The 15,830-nt window shown below is 58.2% G+C and overlaps 1 protein-coding gene across 1 annotated transcript in view; it reads right to left on the reverse strand.

Moving 5' to 3' along the window:
* Positions 1-14,441, reverse strand: part of NTN3 (netrin 3) — a 30,989-nt gene extending 16,548 nt beyond the window's left edge. Inside the window, exons 1-2 of the mRNA XM_032704056.1 lie at positions 14,366-14,441; positions 4,465-5,463 (exon numbers count right to left, since the gene is read on the reverse strand). Of these exons, the coding sequence (XP_032559947.1) occupies positions 4,465-5,434 (970 nt within the window). The 5' untranslated portion in view covers positions 5,435-5,463; positions 14,366-14,441. The remainder of the gene's footprint in view (positions 1-4,464; positions 5,464-14,365) is intronic.
* Between the last annotated feature and the right edge of the window lie 1,389 nt (positions 14,442-15,830).

Here is a 15,830-nt window from a genome sequence, read left to right on the forward strand (position 1 = left end):
CCCTTGTTCAGTATGCCCAATTAAACAATCATATGATCAATTAAACAATCACAAGATCTAATAATTTGCAATAATAGACTAATTAAATGTTGACACCTTGCAATGGAGCAACCTTCTGTCTCCCTTTTCATAGTGTTTGAACCCCTGCTCAGGCCACAGCCACCCCAAAACCTCTCCTCCTCTGGGCTGCTGTGGATGGAGAGCCTGGAATGATGGCATGAGGCGCTTTGGGATGGACCCTGGCATGGGACAGGCAGTGCCATTCACCGTGCCACACGTGTGGCAGGCGATGGAGCCCGCAGGGCAGGAGTGGGGCTCACCGCCCCTACAAATTCCCTGGGAATAATTAGGGAAGGCAGCTGGATCAGCGAAACCCTAGACTGGCTGCCGCTGCCAACCCACAGCAGATTCGAGCTACGCCCCTGCTTTGGCTGAAGGAGAGCCTGGCTGGGACACGGGGCAGGTTGAGGCTGCACCTCCACTCTGGGCATGGGAGCCCAGACCAGAGGAGCCCCTTCCCTCCCACCCACACTGCCCCTCCATCCTGGGGAAGGTGTTGGGAGAGAGGGCCTGGGGCTCACTCTGCTGCTGCCAGGAAGCAGGAGGAGAAGCAGAAGGAGAGAGCCCTACCCAAGGGGCTGCGAGGGGCAAGGCTGAGCCACTCCTGCCCCATCCCAGGAGGAGCAGGACTCAGGATGGTCAACGAAGTGTTAATCCCATCTGCCAGGGTGGCTGCCTTCCCCTGCACCCCAGATCTGCTGGGATACCGCACCCCATGGGACACAGATGCCCAGGCAGGGGCAGCAGGGGAATGCTGTCTGCTTGCCCACCTCCTAAAGCTGTCGCCTTCCCCTTGCTCTCCCCAGGGAAGGACCATGGCTGGTGGTGCTGGGAACACACTGGCTTTCCAGTACGTCTACTGGGGAGCAGGTACGGAGAACCCTGTTGGGGGAACTCACAAAGGAAGGGGCAAACACGTACAGGAAGGGACAGAGGACACAGGGGAATTACATGTGATCTTCCAAATCCCACCACTGCTCTGGGGTTTGGTGTTTTCAGGCACTGGCATCCTGCCTGGACCACCACATTCCCCCGGCCCAAAGTGGAGGGAGCACTAGCCAGTGAGGTCTTCCCAGGAGAGCGCAGCCCCTTCCCCGCCGAGGCTCCGGATCAAAGCAAGGCCCGGGCATTATCCTGGTGCTCCGGGGAGTGCTCCCGCCGCGGTGGCCACAAAGGGAACAAGAGCTCCCGCATCACCAGCGAGTGCATCAATTACTTCCAGTGGCTGCCTCGTGCTAATCCGCTTCCCCTCCTTCCCCAGGCCGGGTGTTTGGGGGCCGGGCTGCCGAGGGGGTGACCGGGCTGTCCCCAGCAGCTCACGGGTGCAAGCCGGGACCGGTAGCGGTGGCCGGGAGGAGGAGGTGAGAGTCTGCAAGGATAAAGCTGCTGCATCACGTGGGGGTCGCCGGGATTTGGCGATCCTGCTCCTGCCAGCCTCCCTGCTGGGATTATCCTTCACTGAGCCTGTCCTGGGCTAAAAGCTGGGAGGGACACACAGAGGGGGACACATGTCCCTCTTTCCCTGCCCTGGGCACACCAGAGGGCACACAGAGCATCCCAATATTAGCAGGACAAGCTCCCTGTGGGATATGCAGCCCTTACAGGGTATCAGGAGAACCCCAGTGCCTTTGGCCCAATGGCCACACCTTGTAACCATCAGGTACAGGGCCATGCACCCTGCAGCACTGTGCCCTCTTGCCAAGCCTGCAGCACTGTGCCCTCTTGCCAAGCCTGCAGCATGGCAAATCCACTGCCACTGTCCTGGCTGTGACATTCCCAAACCTGCCTGCTTGCCAAACTTCCGCTGACCCCCTTAACACAGCTATGTCCCCACAACTGCCACAGCCACAGTGGGGTTGTGTCCTGTGCCGATGCTCAGGCCTCAGGTGGCACTGAGCTGTTTCATGTCTGCATTTCCCAGAGACAAATTCTGATGAAATAAGAAATGGATGTCCCAGCATCGTGCCGTGCTATAGGACATCTGTTTGTCCCCATGCTGCAGCAGGCAGACTCCCATGCCCTGGAGGGAGACAAACCCCCAGGCAGGGTGCTGGGGAGCAGAGTCAAGAGGTGACACATCCCAACATGACCTGAAGCTGTACCAGCTCCGCGGCTCCATTCTCACTCACTTTCAGGGTGCTGCAACTCCCTATCCTGCCCCTCAGCTGCCAAGCTCTGCATCCACCCACCCTCCTTTTCCTCCTCCTCCCCACTCCCCAGCCACACCTGGCATCCACCACCGTGAGCCAACATCACCGATGCCCGACCGCAGTACAGAGTCCGGAACAGCCTCCAGGCTGAGCAAAGGGAACTTCCCGGGCAGCCTCTCCTTTTAATTGGTGCTAATTGCTGCGTCTGTTCGTGCTGGCTGGGGAGATGTCATTGTTGAAAGGCACAGAGGGGAAGGCTTGGGGAGCTAATCCAGCTTTCAGCCGCTAAGCCCTTCGGAGGCGGGTGATGGAGAAGGTCTTTCAGGTCCCTTCAGAGAGGGTACAAAGCCCGAGAGGGGAAAGGGAGAAAGAGGGGAGCGAATCAACAGGAAAAAACTACTTTCACACGCAGCTCGGGGAAGGCTCTTTGTGTGCGGGGCTGTCGGGGGGGGGGGGGGGGGGCGGGGGCTGAAGGGACCACGCGGCGCTCCCGCCTCCTCTTCCCTCCCTCGTTTATCTTTTCAGCCCCATCTGCCACAGGGGGGACGGGATCTGCAGCCGGGGGCAGGATGCTCAGAGAAATACTCTGCAACGCGGGACTCTCACCTCGCCATGGACGAGATGGACAGAAAACCTGCAGATGCTCCCCCAAAACAAGCCCCCTCTGGTTTAACCCCATATGTGCTGGCAGAGCCACCTCCACTGCTGTCCCACTGCTTTACTGGAGGATGTGGTGCTGAGGCAGATGTGGTGTGGGATGGCACAAGGGAGGCAGCCAGCAGGTCGAGGTCCCCCTTCTGTCCCAGGGGTTTCCATGGGCTCACGCACCTGCTGGAGGCCTCCTCTGCCCGACCTGCAGCAGCCCTGGTCAGGGTGCAGAAGGGAGGGTTTTTTGTGAGCTCTCATCTTTCTGAGACAAGTGGGAAAACACAAGGGCTGATACATTCCCACAGTGTGTGAGGTGGTTTAAAGCATCAGCTCTAGCACTTGCTTTGAATCCACTGCCTTTTCAGCCATTCTGAGAAGAAATCTGCTGTAACATGTATATATTGAAGCAGACAGCTGGGATCTCAACAAGGCATCGATCACAAATACTAACAAGTCCTTCTGACCTTTGGCACATCACTGAGCCTTTCAGAGGCTGATTAATGGTACAGCTTTCCCTTGTCTCCATCCTCCTGCCACCCCCTGAGACCTGGGCTCCAGTCCAGGAGGAGTGAGAGGCTATTCCTCCCTCTCCCAGACCTTTGCAGGACTCTGGCATCCCCCTGCCCCATTCCAAACCGGGAAAAAAAGGCAAAAAATCTCCACCAAAGTCCCACAAAGATTCATAAGTGGGACAGCCAAGCGACATCAGTGTCATATTTTGGAAATGTTTCATTTTGATGACAATATTTTTAACCCATGGAAACCTTTGCAAGGACAAACAAGCTAAAACCACCACACCAGAGTGAATATGAAGGATGAAATGTCAAATTAGGATATCTCCAGTATTTCCTCAACCCCTGCCAGGTTTTTCTTCCTGATCCCTGTCCCCAAGCACATCTTGAAGGGGACACTGCAGTTGCCTCTCAGGCGCAGGGATAACTGGTTTGCTGCCCAAGGGAAACACTGCAGAGGGGCATCCCTCACTAAGGTTTGCTGACCAGCTGAAAGACACCTGTGATTTTTGGGAGGGTTTTGGTGCTTTGGTTCATGGCTGAATCACTGCACTTCTGAGGGGAAACCTACAGCAAAGAGAGGGTGAATGGTTCACTGAATCACAGAATATGCCAAGTTGGAAGGGACCCACCAGCATCATCGAGTCCAACCCTCAGTCCTGCACAGGACCATCCCTAAGAGTCACACCATGTGCCCCAGAGGATCATCAAACACTCCTGGAGCTCTGGCAGCCTTGGTGCTGTGCCCACTGCCCTGGGGAGCCTGTTCAGTGCCCAACCAGCCTCTGGGGGAAGAACCTTTTCCTGAGATCCAACCTAACCCTGCCCTGACACAACTCCAGGCCATTCCCTATGTCCTGTCCTTGGTCCCTACAGAGCAGAGCTCAGGGCCTGCCCCTCCTCTGCCCCTCCCCAGGAAGTTGTAACTGCAATGAGGTCTCCCTGAGCCTTTCCCAATCCTCTGGCAAGGGGATGCTCCCCAGTCTCTCCAGACAAGCACAATTGCTTTGGCTCAGCACCCATCAATTCCTCCCCCAATGACCTGTTGTAGCATTTGAGCCCCAGGAAACAAAAAATACTTGAAAGCCCCTTACCCAGACACTCGTTTGCCTCGCGGGCGCTGGCGCGCTGCCAGGGCCGGTCGTAGTGGAAGGGCTTGCAGCGGTCGCACTCGGGGCCCTCTGTGTTGTGCTTGCAGTCACACACCAGCTTCTGCTCCTTGTCCTTCACGCAGCGCGCCGCGTGCCCGTTGCACTTGCAGCGCCCGCCCACCTGCAGCTCCCCCACCGCATAGTAGTAAGGGGTCGAGCTGGTGCCCCCGCCCTCCTCCTCCCCAGCGTCTCGGCTGCCCAGGTCGCGGAAGAGGTGTGGGCGGCTGAAGACCACGCGGATGTCGGTGGCCGTCACCCAGTCCTGGAGCACGGGGCTGCTGTCGAAGTCCTGGGCGGAGGGTCGCCCGTCGAGGGTGCTGAAGGCGATGAGCCCGCCGGTGAGCGGGTACAGGTCGGTGAGGCCATCGGTGCACAGGGCCTCCTGCTCGTTCTGCTTGGTGACAGTGGCTTTGCTGGGCTTGCCGTAGATCTTGCGGCACTGGGAGGAGTAGTACTGGTACGGCACCCAGGTCTTGCCGTAGTCCATGGACTTGAGGATGGCGGTGGACTCGGGCCGGGGTGAGCAGAACTGGAGGCTAACGTAGACCACCTCAAACTTTTTGCCGAGGGAGAGGGTGAGGGTGACGTTCTGGGGGGAGTGGTGGAGGGTCTCCGAGCGCCAACACGTCATGTTGGAGGCAGTGTTGAGGTCAGTCAGGTAGGCGGGTGGGTGGGCTCGGCGGGGGTCTGAGGCGTTGCAGTGCCGTGTTGGGGGCTTCCCGCACGTGCTGGAGGCTTGGACCTCCTTCCCGAAGGCAGCATTGACAAATTCAGGGATGCAGCGGCGAGGAGCACCACTTTCATCGTAGCAGGGGTCTGGGGGGGTCTGCTGGGCCACAAAGGGGTTCACTGTCTGGGAGAGGCCCAGCATGGCGGTGGTGAGGAGCAGGCGCAGGAGCTGCAGGATCTCCATTCTCCTGGGGTGGGGGAAGTGGCTCCTCCCTGGAGGAAGAGCAACAAGAGTGAATAGCACTGGCAGTGTCACGAGCCCATGTTAGGGGGACTGGTAAGGGATGGGAAACACCCCCATGGCTGGTCCTTCACCCATGCCCACCTTCCCACCCCACATTCACTGATACATCATGCTGGGAGTGGGGCAGGGAGGTGATCCCTCTGTGCTACCTTATCCACACCAACCCCTCACTGCTCATCAGCAGGAGTGCAATACCCTGGGAAACAGTGAAAGGAGGTGAGCTTTGGATGGAGGAGGTTGGAATCAGGGTACAGCCCTTCTCTGGCCTCTGACAAACCATCCTGGGGTGACAGGAATGTTCCTGCCTGCCAGCAGCTCTGGCTGTCACACACAGTTTCAGAGACCCCTGTCACTGCACAGTTGACAAGGACTGGTGGTTGAGAAGAGCTGGGGAGACCTTCCAGCTGCAGTAGGAGCTGCAAACTCCAAGTTATCCAACTGAAGCACAAAACAACTCCTGACAGTGCAGGAGAAAGGAACAGCAGTAAAAACACCTTGGAGGCACATTTTGCAAAAGGTAGGAGGAGCTTGTTGGGATGAAGCCCTGGGGCTCCTAGGCACAGCACCACTTTCCTTGCTGGCCATGGCACAGTGGTTTCTCCAAGTCAGGGGCTGGATCCCCACCAAATTCCTCTGCCACGCTACCTGTGTAATCCCAGGGGCAAAAGTAGGTTATTCTGGCCTCGCCCCCAAGAAATCCAGGTCTGCGTCTGGCCTGTCAGCTGATGGAGGGAAAGGCCAGGACCAAACGCAGGGCCTGGGTGGGCTCCTCTCCCAGCAGCTGCAGCACAGGACCAAGGAGCTGAGTGGCTCCTAGGGGATGTGCCCCATCTCCTGTGTCACTGGCTCAAAGAGTGGAAGAGGGATGGGAGGTCACATTCCCTTCTGCCAGCTCTGGTTGCAGCAGGAACATCCCACACGATGCAGATTGGCCACATCCCATCGTGTGAGTGGCCACGGCTCATGCAATCGCCAGAGAATGGCCCTGAGTGCTGCAGCTGGTGGCAGACACGTGAGCTGCCCAGATGGGTGGGTGGCATCAGCCCTGCCATCCTACGGGGTTGTGCTGAGCCAAAGCCAAATTCTTCAGCTTCTACCAGCCCATGCCATAGTCCGTCAGGAGGAGGGAATCCCCTCATCGTCCCCTCTTCCACTAATAAATCCTTACAGGATGACTTGGGATTTGTGTTTCACTTTGAGGAATGAAGCTCTGTGCCAGCAGCACAACCCAGCCCAGCATCCCCAGCTCTGCCCCCCACCTACAGCCCCAATGCTGCTCCTCCCCATCCAGCTGCCCATTCTGGCCAAAGGAGGCTGCAAGGGACAGCCCATTTCAAATGATTCAGGACTTTTTTTTGTTTGTTATTCCATTTTGCAAAGAAAAAGGATCTATGACTGTGGAACAAAGCTGCCTCTCCAGGCTGCCAAACCACAAATGAGAGGAAGCTCCTCCCTGCGCAGCCACACTCAGCCCGGCAGCCAGAGCCTGCCGAGGGGGCAAGAGGGACGGGTCTTGGCCTGTCCTAGGACATCGTCCCCAGGACAAAACCTGCCTCTGCCACTTCCATGCTGTTTCCTCACTGATTAATCCTCTGTTGTTGGAAAAGCTGATGCTCACTGGAGAATAATTGGCAGCTCCCTTGGTGGTCCCTACATCCCCCCAGAAGCACAGTCCCCGCTTTACGGCAGTGCTGCAGAGCCTTTTGGGGGCATGTCAGCCCATGGCTTGGTGACTTGGCAGCCGGCAAGACAAAGGATGTTGTCCCTGGAGCACTGACAACCTACATGAGGAGTGTGGCTGCAGGATTGGAGACTGCAGGGACACAGCAGTCATCAAAGCAGAGGAGGCATCGTGCCACAAGCACCAGGCAGTGAGGGGCATCCCCTGGTGCAGGCAGCCCACAGGGACTCTCAGCCCCACTGCAGACAGCTGCCTCCTGGGCAGGAGACGAAGCCATGGTTGCTGCCAGCTCCCTGGTATCTGCCTGTCCAGGGACTGTTGAGCAAAGGTTGCAACTGGTTAATTCCGCAGCACAATCCCAACTGGACCAGTGGGCAGTGAGCCAGAGCCCCTGCCAGCCCACCAGGAGAGCCCTGCTCCTGTACTCGCACCCAGCAAAGGGGGCTGCAGAGTGCTGATGGACCCTGCTCAGTGCCCAGCAAGACCTGGCCGTGCACATTCCTGCAGAGGCCAGCACAGCACCTTCAGCCCTGTGATGCTGCCAGTGCCCCCCTATCATCTCCATCCCACAGCACACCCCACAGAGGGGACCCAGTTGGGTGCTGCTGCCACCACCTCCCATCCCACCACCCCTAGGGCAGCATGTAGTGTGAGACAACCCTGTAGGAAAACATCTGCATCAGGAAGAGAGAGGTGAAACCTCCAGAGGTGCCTCAGCAACTGCATCCATCCACTTCAGGGGGACTCAGGATGTATAGAACAAGGCACCTACTAAACCCTGCCAAGGAGGAGTCTCCTCCACCCTTTGCCCCGCTGCTATGTGGCAGCAAGGTGACAGGGCTAGGGACATGCTCAAGCATACCACCTGTAAAGGCCTTCTAATTCCCTATCTGGTAAGACACAAAGGTGTGGGGAAACCCCTGGCCAGGGGAGAGTGACAACAGCAGCACCTTTGGTGGCCAGGGGAGAGCCCAGAGGTGAAGCAACTATGAGCACTGGGGCAGCAGGTCTAGGATCCAGGACAGGGTTACCCCTGTTTTTGGGTTATGTGGGGGGCACAAGCATCTGCTGCTCATCCTCCCTGCCCTGATGGGATGCTCTGTCCCTCCTGCCAGTCTTACCAAGTCCCTGGAATTCAGTGCCAAACTTCTGGGGGCTCTGCTGCCAGGGAGCAGCCCTCAGGGAGTTAAGGCTCACCCAGCAGTGCGTCGGCGCTGCAGAGGCAGGGCATGAATGGAAATCATTATCATCCCCAGGACCACACACAGGCACGCACGCTCCGTGCTCAGCTCACCCCATTATCCCACTGAAAGAGAGCCGGGGCCAGTGGTCGCCGTGGGCCTCACCTCCGTATTGGAGAGAAGGGCAATCTGCAATCTGCTCCCTTTTATGCATATTCAGCGTGACCCTGGGAGTGCCGGCAAGCTGCCAGAGAGGCCTGGGAGTGGGTATTTCTCTTCCCAGCCCCTATGTGCCCCCTTTTCCACTTCCCATCTTTGCTCAGTTCAAATGGAGACGCTGCTGACTAAGCAGAGAGAAATGGGATGACCCCTCGGTGCCAAATCCAGCCCAGCATACGCCTGGATCTGGCACGAGGAGGGACGTAAGCAATGAAGTGCCTTTTGCAGTGACAACATCCCGAAGGCCTAGCGAGGCTCTCCTGTGGCTGTCGGCTCGCTGCTACCAGCAGCACCCGCGGGCCGGGGGTTCACCCTTCCCGAGGAAGCGGCTGCCCTCCCAGCTCCTCCCCAGAAGCGCCTGCATTTTTGAGGTGGGCGATTTCCTCACTCCTCTGCTCGGGGAATGCTAACAGCCGTGCGGCTTGGAAGGAAGTCACGCCGCTGGAGTGCTTCAGAAGTGCTTTAAAAAAAAATTAGCTACCACATCCAACGCCTCCACACCCCTTCTCCCTACAGCCCATCCAACGCCTCCACACCCCTTCTCCCTACAGCTACACGCTTCCCAGAGCGACCAGCAGCGTTTTCCTGCCTTGTGAGAGACTTGTCAGGGTGATGCTCCAGCCCACTGTGGGTTCCTTTCCCATCGTCTTTCCAGGAGGCAGGGCTGCTGAGGGTGATGCCAGGCACGGATGCATGCCTAGAGCTCCAGGTCTCTCGATGCTGAGCCATGGGGTGGGTGCGTGGTCCCCAAAAGAGAATGCACGAGACAAGTGCAGCAGGTGAGGCAGGGCAAGGAGAGCAAACTTCCCACAACACAGATGCTGGTGCCTACGGCAGGCCCAGGGTCACCACCCAGCAGACCAGGGGCCGTGGCAGCTTTGCCGAGGTAATTACGGGATTAAGTGAAACAACACGAGACAGGGAGGGAAGGGAGTTATTTGCTAGATTTGATCCCAGGATGTTAGCTGCACCGGAGCAGCCCTCTCTAATTAAAGCAGAGGTGAAGGTGTGAGTGGTGTTCTGCTGTTGCAAAAATGTGGGCTTAGAGGGCCAGCAGTGACTAAAGCTGAGCAGCCAGCACTGCGTGGGAGTGGAGGCGGAACGCCCCAAGGGATGACAGGGGAATGGTGCTTCCTTCCTGCCAGGGACCTGCACTGCTCCCCCCAGTTTTTCTCACCAATACTGCTGACATGGTCCAGCTGGATGGGTTTCTGCTCTGGGCCAGGACAGTGCAGTGCATGGCATACTTGCATCACCTGAGAAAATCATGTGGCCTTACTTGGAACTGGCTGAGACAGGAATAACTGGTCCCCACAAGGTGCTGCATCACCCTGCGCACAGGGGTGAGGTCCTGGGTGCCAGTATGGGACAGGGACAGAGCCACACACCCACATGGGGCATGAACATGCTCCTCATTGCACAGCAGAGCTGTGGAGCAGCAGGCAGATTCCTGGGCAAGGACCAAAGGACCTGACTACTTAAGGCGGTCCAACAACTAAATCCAAAGTGCTTGTATCCTCCCTAAGATGTGGCGTACCCAGTAAAGCCCACCAGCACCTCAGGTGCCATCTGAGCAAGAGGGCACTAGGGGAATGGGATGGGACCCAAAGCAGAAGAGGAATGATGTGCTCAGAGAAGCTGTAACCAGGCACAAATGATGAGAGCATGTCCCTTAACCAGGATGTACCTGCTACCACACTCTGCACTTATCCACCTCATTATGGGTCCATCCTAATGAGGGCATCTGCACTCCCTTGCCACACATGCTGTGGGAGTGACCCCCTGCAGATCTGCCCCAGACCATGAATAAGACCCATCTTGGGGGGCTGGGGGAGTCCCTGGGTACCCAGGTCCCTCACCCACCATGCCAATGCCAGCTAGGGGAAGCTTCATTCCCCTCACCCAACAAGCAGAATGCATCAGGACCAAACTGCGCTTCAGTCATGGATAAATCATTCCATGTGTCTTTGGGACATAAAAACACAACCGAGAAGTATTTAAAGTGAAAGGAAAAACCCCATGCAGCCAAGGTGCTGGTCCAGGCTCAGCTTTCCAGAGGCAGGGAGAGGCTGGAGGGATGTAGTGCAGCTGGTAGTGCTAATCGCCTTCCCAGCCACTAATGGAGCAACCAGTGCCCACTTGGGACATGGCTAATGGCACTGAGGAGATGCCTCACTTTCCTTTACAGACTCTCTCCTCTCTTCTGACATTTAAGCATCAGAAGCTCCTGAGCGCTCATGGACCCACATCCGCAGAGTTGGCCTCTCTGCACAGCCCCTCGGGCTTTCAGCCCCCCGAAGGCACAGCTCACGGGGGCAATTACACGGCAGCGTCTTCCTGCAGCAGGCACTCGGGGTGATAGATCCTGAAACGCACTCTGGCAGGTCGAAGCCAGAATGACACAAGCCATACGATACCCCGGCAGTGCCAGGAGACGTGTACAAATTACACTGCAGGAAAGGATGGGCCAGATTCTGACCTCAGCCCTTTGGCATCGGCCCGAAGTAACTCCATTCACATCAGGCCAAACCAAGACGTAAGCGACTCCATTCAAATTTACACTGGCATACCTGTGGTCAGGATCTGGCCTGGCTTGAATTAGTTGCAGCCTGATGTTACAAAAGGCAGAAACGGAGCCCAAATTTCCAAGGTTATTGAAAACAACCAAAAAATAAAAGAAAAAAAGAATTCCACCAGGAAGCAAACAGTCCCCAGGCTACTCAGCCATGTGCATGGAGCTGTCAAAGGTGGGATACTCGGACACATCCTTGCTCATCAGTTTTGTTAACTCATAAGCCACACTGACCACAGAAAGGAGGGACCAGCACCCAGCATGGGTGGCCTGCTGAGTCCCCCATGCCTTCTCTGCTCACCTCCTGGGTAGAGGTGGTCCTGCTGCCAGGAGGAGAGACTTCAGCAGGGTATCATCCATATGATGCAGAGCTGAAATCATTTTGCTCCAACACTTGCACCCCCCAGCCAGTACAAGCTGGAGATCTCCTCCTCATGCTTCCAGTGCAACAGCAGCTCAAGGAGGCATCTGGAGCCCTTGACCTTGCAGGAGCAGCAAGCACTGTCTGGATGCATTTGGACTTAATAATCCTTGTGGATCCCTTCCAACTCGGGGTATTCTATGATTTTATTCTACTCTATTTATTGACCTCTACTACAGCTTGACCAGTTGTTTTACCCAACTCTAATCGCAGCCCAGCTCTCTGAACTCCTTCACCCACTCCTGCCATGGTGCTTGGCTCTGTCGAGTGCTCCCAGCAGCATCCTTCAAGGTGAGAGGATTTTCCTCCCACTGCTTCCAGCAGATGCATGGAACTCATGCAGTCCACTCATGCAGTCCCAGTCTAGAAGTCCTCATTGCTTCAACCCCTTTCCACTCCATATGGGAATAAAGTGATCTGGTTTCCATAATGTCCCTCATTGCCTTTTCACAACATGCTGGGCACAGATGTTGAAAATAGTCTGGATGAATATTTAAAATGGTATTCAGAGATGACAACATTTGGCCAGCTTTGAAAGATCTCTCACATTGGGCAGAGGATGGCTCATGACAACGGGCCGGAAACACGCTGCACTTTGACATCTCTTTTTTTCACCCCTTCTCTGGCTATTGGTACAATATTTCATGCCCCTGGTGTCCCACAGCCTGTTATTACTTGAGTGCCAGCCAAGCCTGCAGCATTTGGAAGAAGCTGTCACGTATGTTTTTAAACATCACGGGGCAAAGAGGAATATGGAAAATCTGTCGTGTTTCCATACCGAGCACGAGTGTCCTGCGCAGGCTCAGGGAGGGGCTTGAAGGGGCACAAAATAATTGCTTCCTTATGGAGCGGGGCCTGACTAACAGGGTGGGGGAACAGGAGGCAGAGGTGCTGCGGACACCCTCGGCACAGCAGGCTGCTTCCCTGCTGAAGGCATCTCAACACGCGCCCCAAGGTCTGCACTGGTGCTCAGCTCCTACTTCAGGGCTGGGAAACATCTCTTGGACGCACACCTCTGCCAACCAAGGTGGGAGCTCAGTCCCGGCTGATCCAGGCTGAAGGCATCATGTTCTGGTGCTCAGGGAGCAGTGGAAATGCTCCTCAACCTCGACGCCTAGCAGCTTGCGTTTTTGGTGAGCTCCTCATGCTCAGCTGCATCCATAGGCCTGGCTTCTCTTTTCCACAGGCTGCAGACACACCTCAGCTCTTTCCCAACCTGGCATTACACTTGCTCTCTTCTCTGCAGGGACCCACCTTGCCCTCCTCCTACCACACACAGATGGAGGAGGAAGGGGTGTTGGGATCCCCAAAGCCCACCCTTCTCTTGGCCTGCTGGACCTCCTGTCCCCTCACCAGCTGGCTCCAACCAGGTGAGTAGAGCAGCACAGCAGCTCCCTCTATTTTGTAAATGAGATACTACAGAAAGAGAGGAAAAAAAGTTGTCCTCCATCCACCCAAACACCTTGGAGGGTGTTTTCAGAGGACAGCTGAAGCCACATCCCTCTGCCCTGGTTACAGAGAGCTCCAGCCTCTCCTGGCTCAGACACAAGCAACAGCAAACCTGGCCAGGGAAGAAGGACCTGTGGCATTTCCAGCCATGTGGGGTTTGCACATCCTGGTCTACACTCAGTATCATCTCAGCCCAGCTACAGTCCAACAAAAACAGCACAGATGGAGATGCTCAGCCCAGCTCACATCCCATACACTCGTGGGGTGAGCTCCCTGAGAGAGGAGCATCCATGCCCAAGTGCTGCCCAGATGAGCAGCAAGCCAGCAGGACCACTGCACTGCCAGAGGAGCTCCTGCCCCTGCCCACGGGACCTTCCTCACCCACCATGCTTGGCGAGGCAGCAGACTGCCAAGCACCACGTCCCCCATCACACCAGTTATTCCTTATCCCAAGAAAGGTATTTCCACCCACCCACTCTCCAGTGGGCTGGGGAAGCTGTGGGTGGGACGGCGTTTTGAGGAAATGAGGGTTCAGCAGCTCTAAGAGAAGAAAGCAAATGCAAACCTACCAAACGCAGCCCAGCCTCCCTTCTCCCCGCGCTGCCGCCCGCTCGCACGTGCCCTGCCCAGGCTGCCCTCACCCCGGCTCTTGCCCAGGGCAGGGGGCTGGGGGTGCCGAGGGTCTCACCCAGCTCAACCCAGCACTGCAGAGCAGCCGAGCCCATCACGCAGGGGCTGTTTCCAGAGGGAACACACGCTCTGAGCCACCGCGGGGCCTCTCCGTGTGCCGGGAAGGGACCGACGATAGCCCCAAGCCTGGGATGGTGACAAGGGCGATGCCGGCCGCCAAGGTGGATTTGTGCGGTGGAGCGCCCGGGCTGAGAAGGGCCTGCGGCGGGAGCTGCGGGCAGGGGAGCACGTGTGCGCCCCGTGTCCCTCAGCCGGGGCTGGCATCGCAGGCACGGCCTGGCAGCGCTCCCGCCGCTGCCCGCACCGCACCCGCACCTAGCGGAGCCGGGGCTGCGACACCGCGGGGCTTCGTACAGCGCCGAGCACCCGCACGGCCCCCGCCAGCTCTGCCGGGCGGCCGCGGCGAGCCAAGCCGGGCCGAACCGGGCCAGAGCGCGGAGCGACCGCGGCCGGAGCTGCCCGGGGCCGGGAGCGGGGCTCGGCGGCGGCGGGCGGCCCCGCTGCGGGGAGGTCCCGTCTTCGGCGGTGAAAGGATGGAAAGGGAAATAAAGGGAGGGTGAGTGCGGGGGGAGAGGGAGGAATAAAAGGCAAGGAGGGAGGGAGCGGTGGGGAGGAGAGCGGGAGCAGGGAGCGCCGAGAAGTTGGGAGCGCAGCTTACCGCGGCCGGGCAGGTAGCGGGGCCGGTCCGGGCGGCAGGTCCGGGAGCGGCGGCGAGAGGAGCCGGGGCCGCGGCGGAGCGGGCGGGGACAGCCCCTTCCCGGGGCTGAAGAAAGGAAAAAAAGTAAAGAAAAGGGGGAAAAAAAGCAATAATAACAAAATTTCCAGGGAAGTGTGTGTGTGTGTGAGTAAAATAAGGCGAAATAGTGGAAAGCGGGAGCGCTGCTCCCGGCGGTGCGGGCGGGTCCCAGCGCCGTGCCCGCAGCCGGCCGCGCTCCCACCCGCTCCGCCGTACCGCCCGCGGCTGCTTCGGCTGCGGGAGGGAGGGGGGAAGGCGGCAGGGGAGGGCGAAGAGGAGAGGAAAGGGAAAACAACAACAACAAAAAGTAAAACCTTAGGAAAAAAAGAAAAAAGAAAAGAAAAGCAAGAATTGGAGAAACTGAGCTCCCACCGCTGCCTGGAAGCGGAGTAAAAAGGCTCCAATAAATCCCGGGTTGAAAAGAAGGGAAAAGTCACCTCCCCGAGGAAATCAGAAGCAGATTTCGAGCCATTTAATCACATGCAGGGAGGTGTGTGCGTGTGCGCCGCCCGCCGCCGCTGCCAGCCCTGCCTCCGCCCTCCGCCCCGCCGGCAGCCCAGCGGGCAGGGCTGGGCCGGGCGGGGAGCCCTCCCCACGGGTGTCCCGGTGGCCGCCCCACCACCGGGAAGCCCTCCCCGCCGGCCACCGCCGCGGGGGTCCCGGTGGCCGCGGTCCCACCTGCCGCTCGGGCGGCCCCGCCGCACCCCGGGAGTTCGCCGAGCTCGCCGCGGGTCCATCCCTGCGGTGTGCGGGGGGCTGCGGGGCGTAGCCCATCGCGCCGAGGGCTCAGCGGTGCCGCAAGGGAGGCAGCCGGTTATCCTCCCTTGGTTTCCCGAAGCAAATGAGGGATTTACCAGGCGGGAGCAGCTCCTCTTATGGAGGAGGCTGGAGTCTCCAATTCATCCAGTAGTGCGGGGGCTTTTCACGCACTGCTGCACCAGGGCCGCCTTGGTCTCTGATTTTCGGGCGGGGGCGGGGGGGGGGGGGAGAGAGAGAAATGGGGCACTTCCGTGCCCAGCACAGCTGCCTCCGGGCTGCCCCAGGGGGGCTGCCCCGCCATCCCCAGGCCACCTGCGAGTGGGGCAGGAAAAAGTTGAAACTAATTTAATCAGTTTGTGTGAGGCGGTGGAGGAGAGCAGAAAACCCGGACCTGGATCCACTTCTTCACCGCGGTCGTGTTCACAGCCCTGCAGCCCCCACATCGGCCTGGGGAACATCCTATTGTAGATGCTGTGGCAGTGGATGTGAGGACTGAGGACAGCACCGGCGGTGGGGAGAAGGGCAACGTGCCAGCACAGTGTTCACCCGTTATGTTCAAAGCTCCCACCCACCATCACCCTGCTCCCGGAGGACCCTCGTTACCCACATCCTGTTGCTCTGGGGCAGC

Source organism: Chiroxiphia lanceolata, chromosome 16 (assembly GCF_009829145.1).
Source record: "Chiroxiphia lanceolata isolate bChiLan1 chromosome 16, bChiLan1.pri, whole genome shotgun sequence".
NCBI classification, from domain to species: Eukaryota; Metazoa; Chordata; class Aves; order Passeriformes; family Pipridae; genus Chiroxiphia; species Chiroxiphia lanceolata.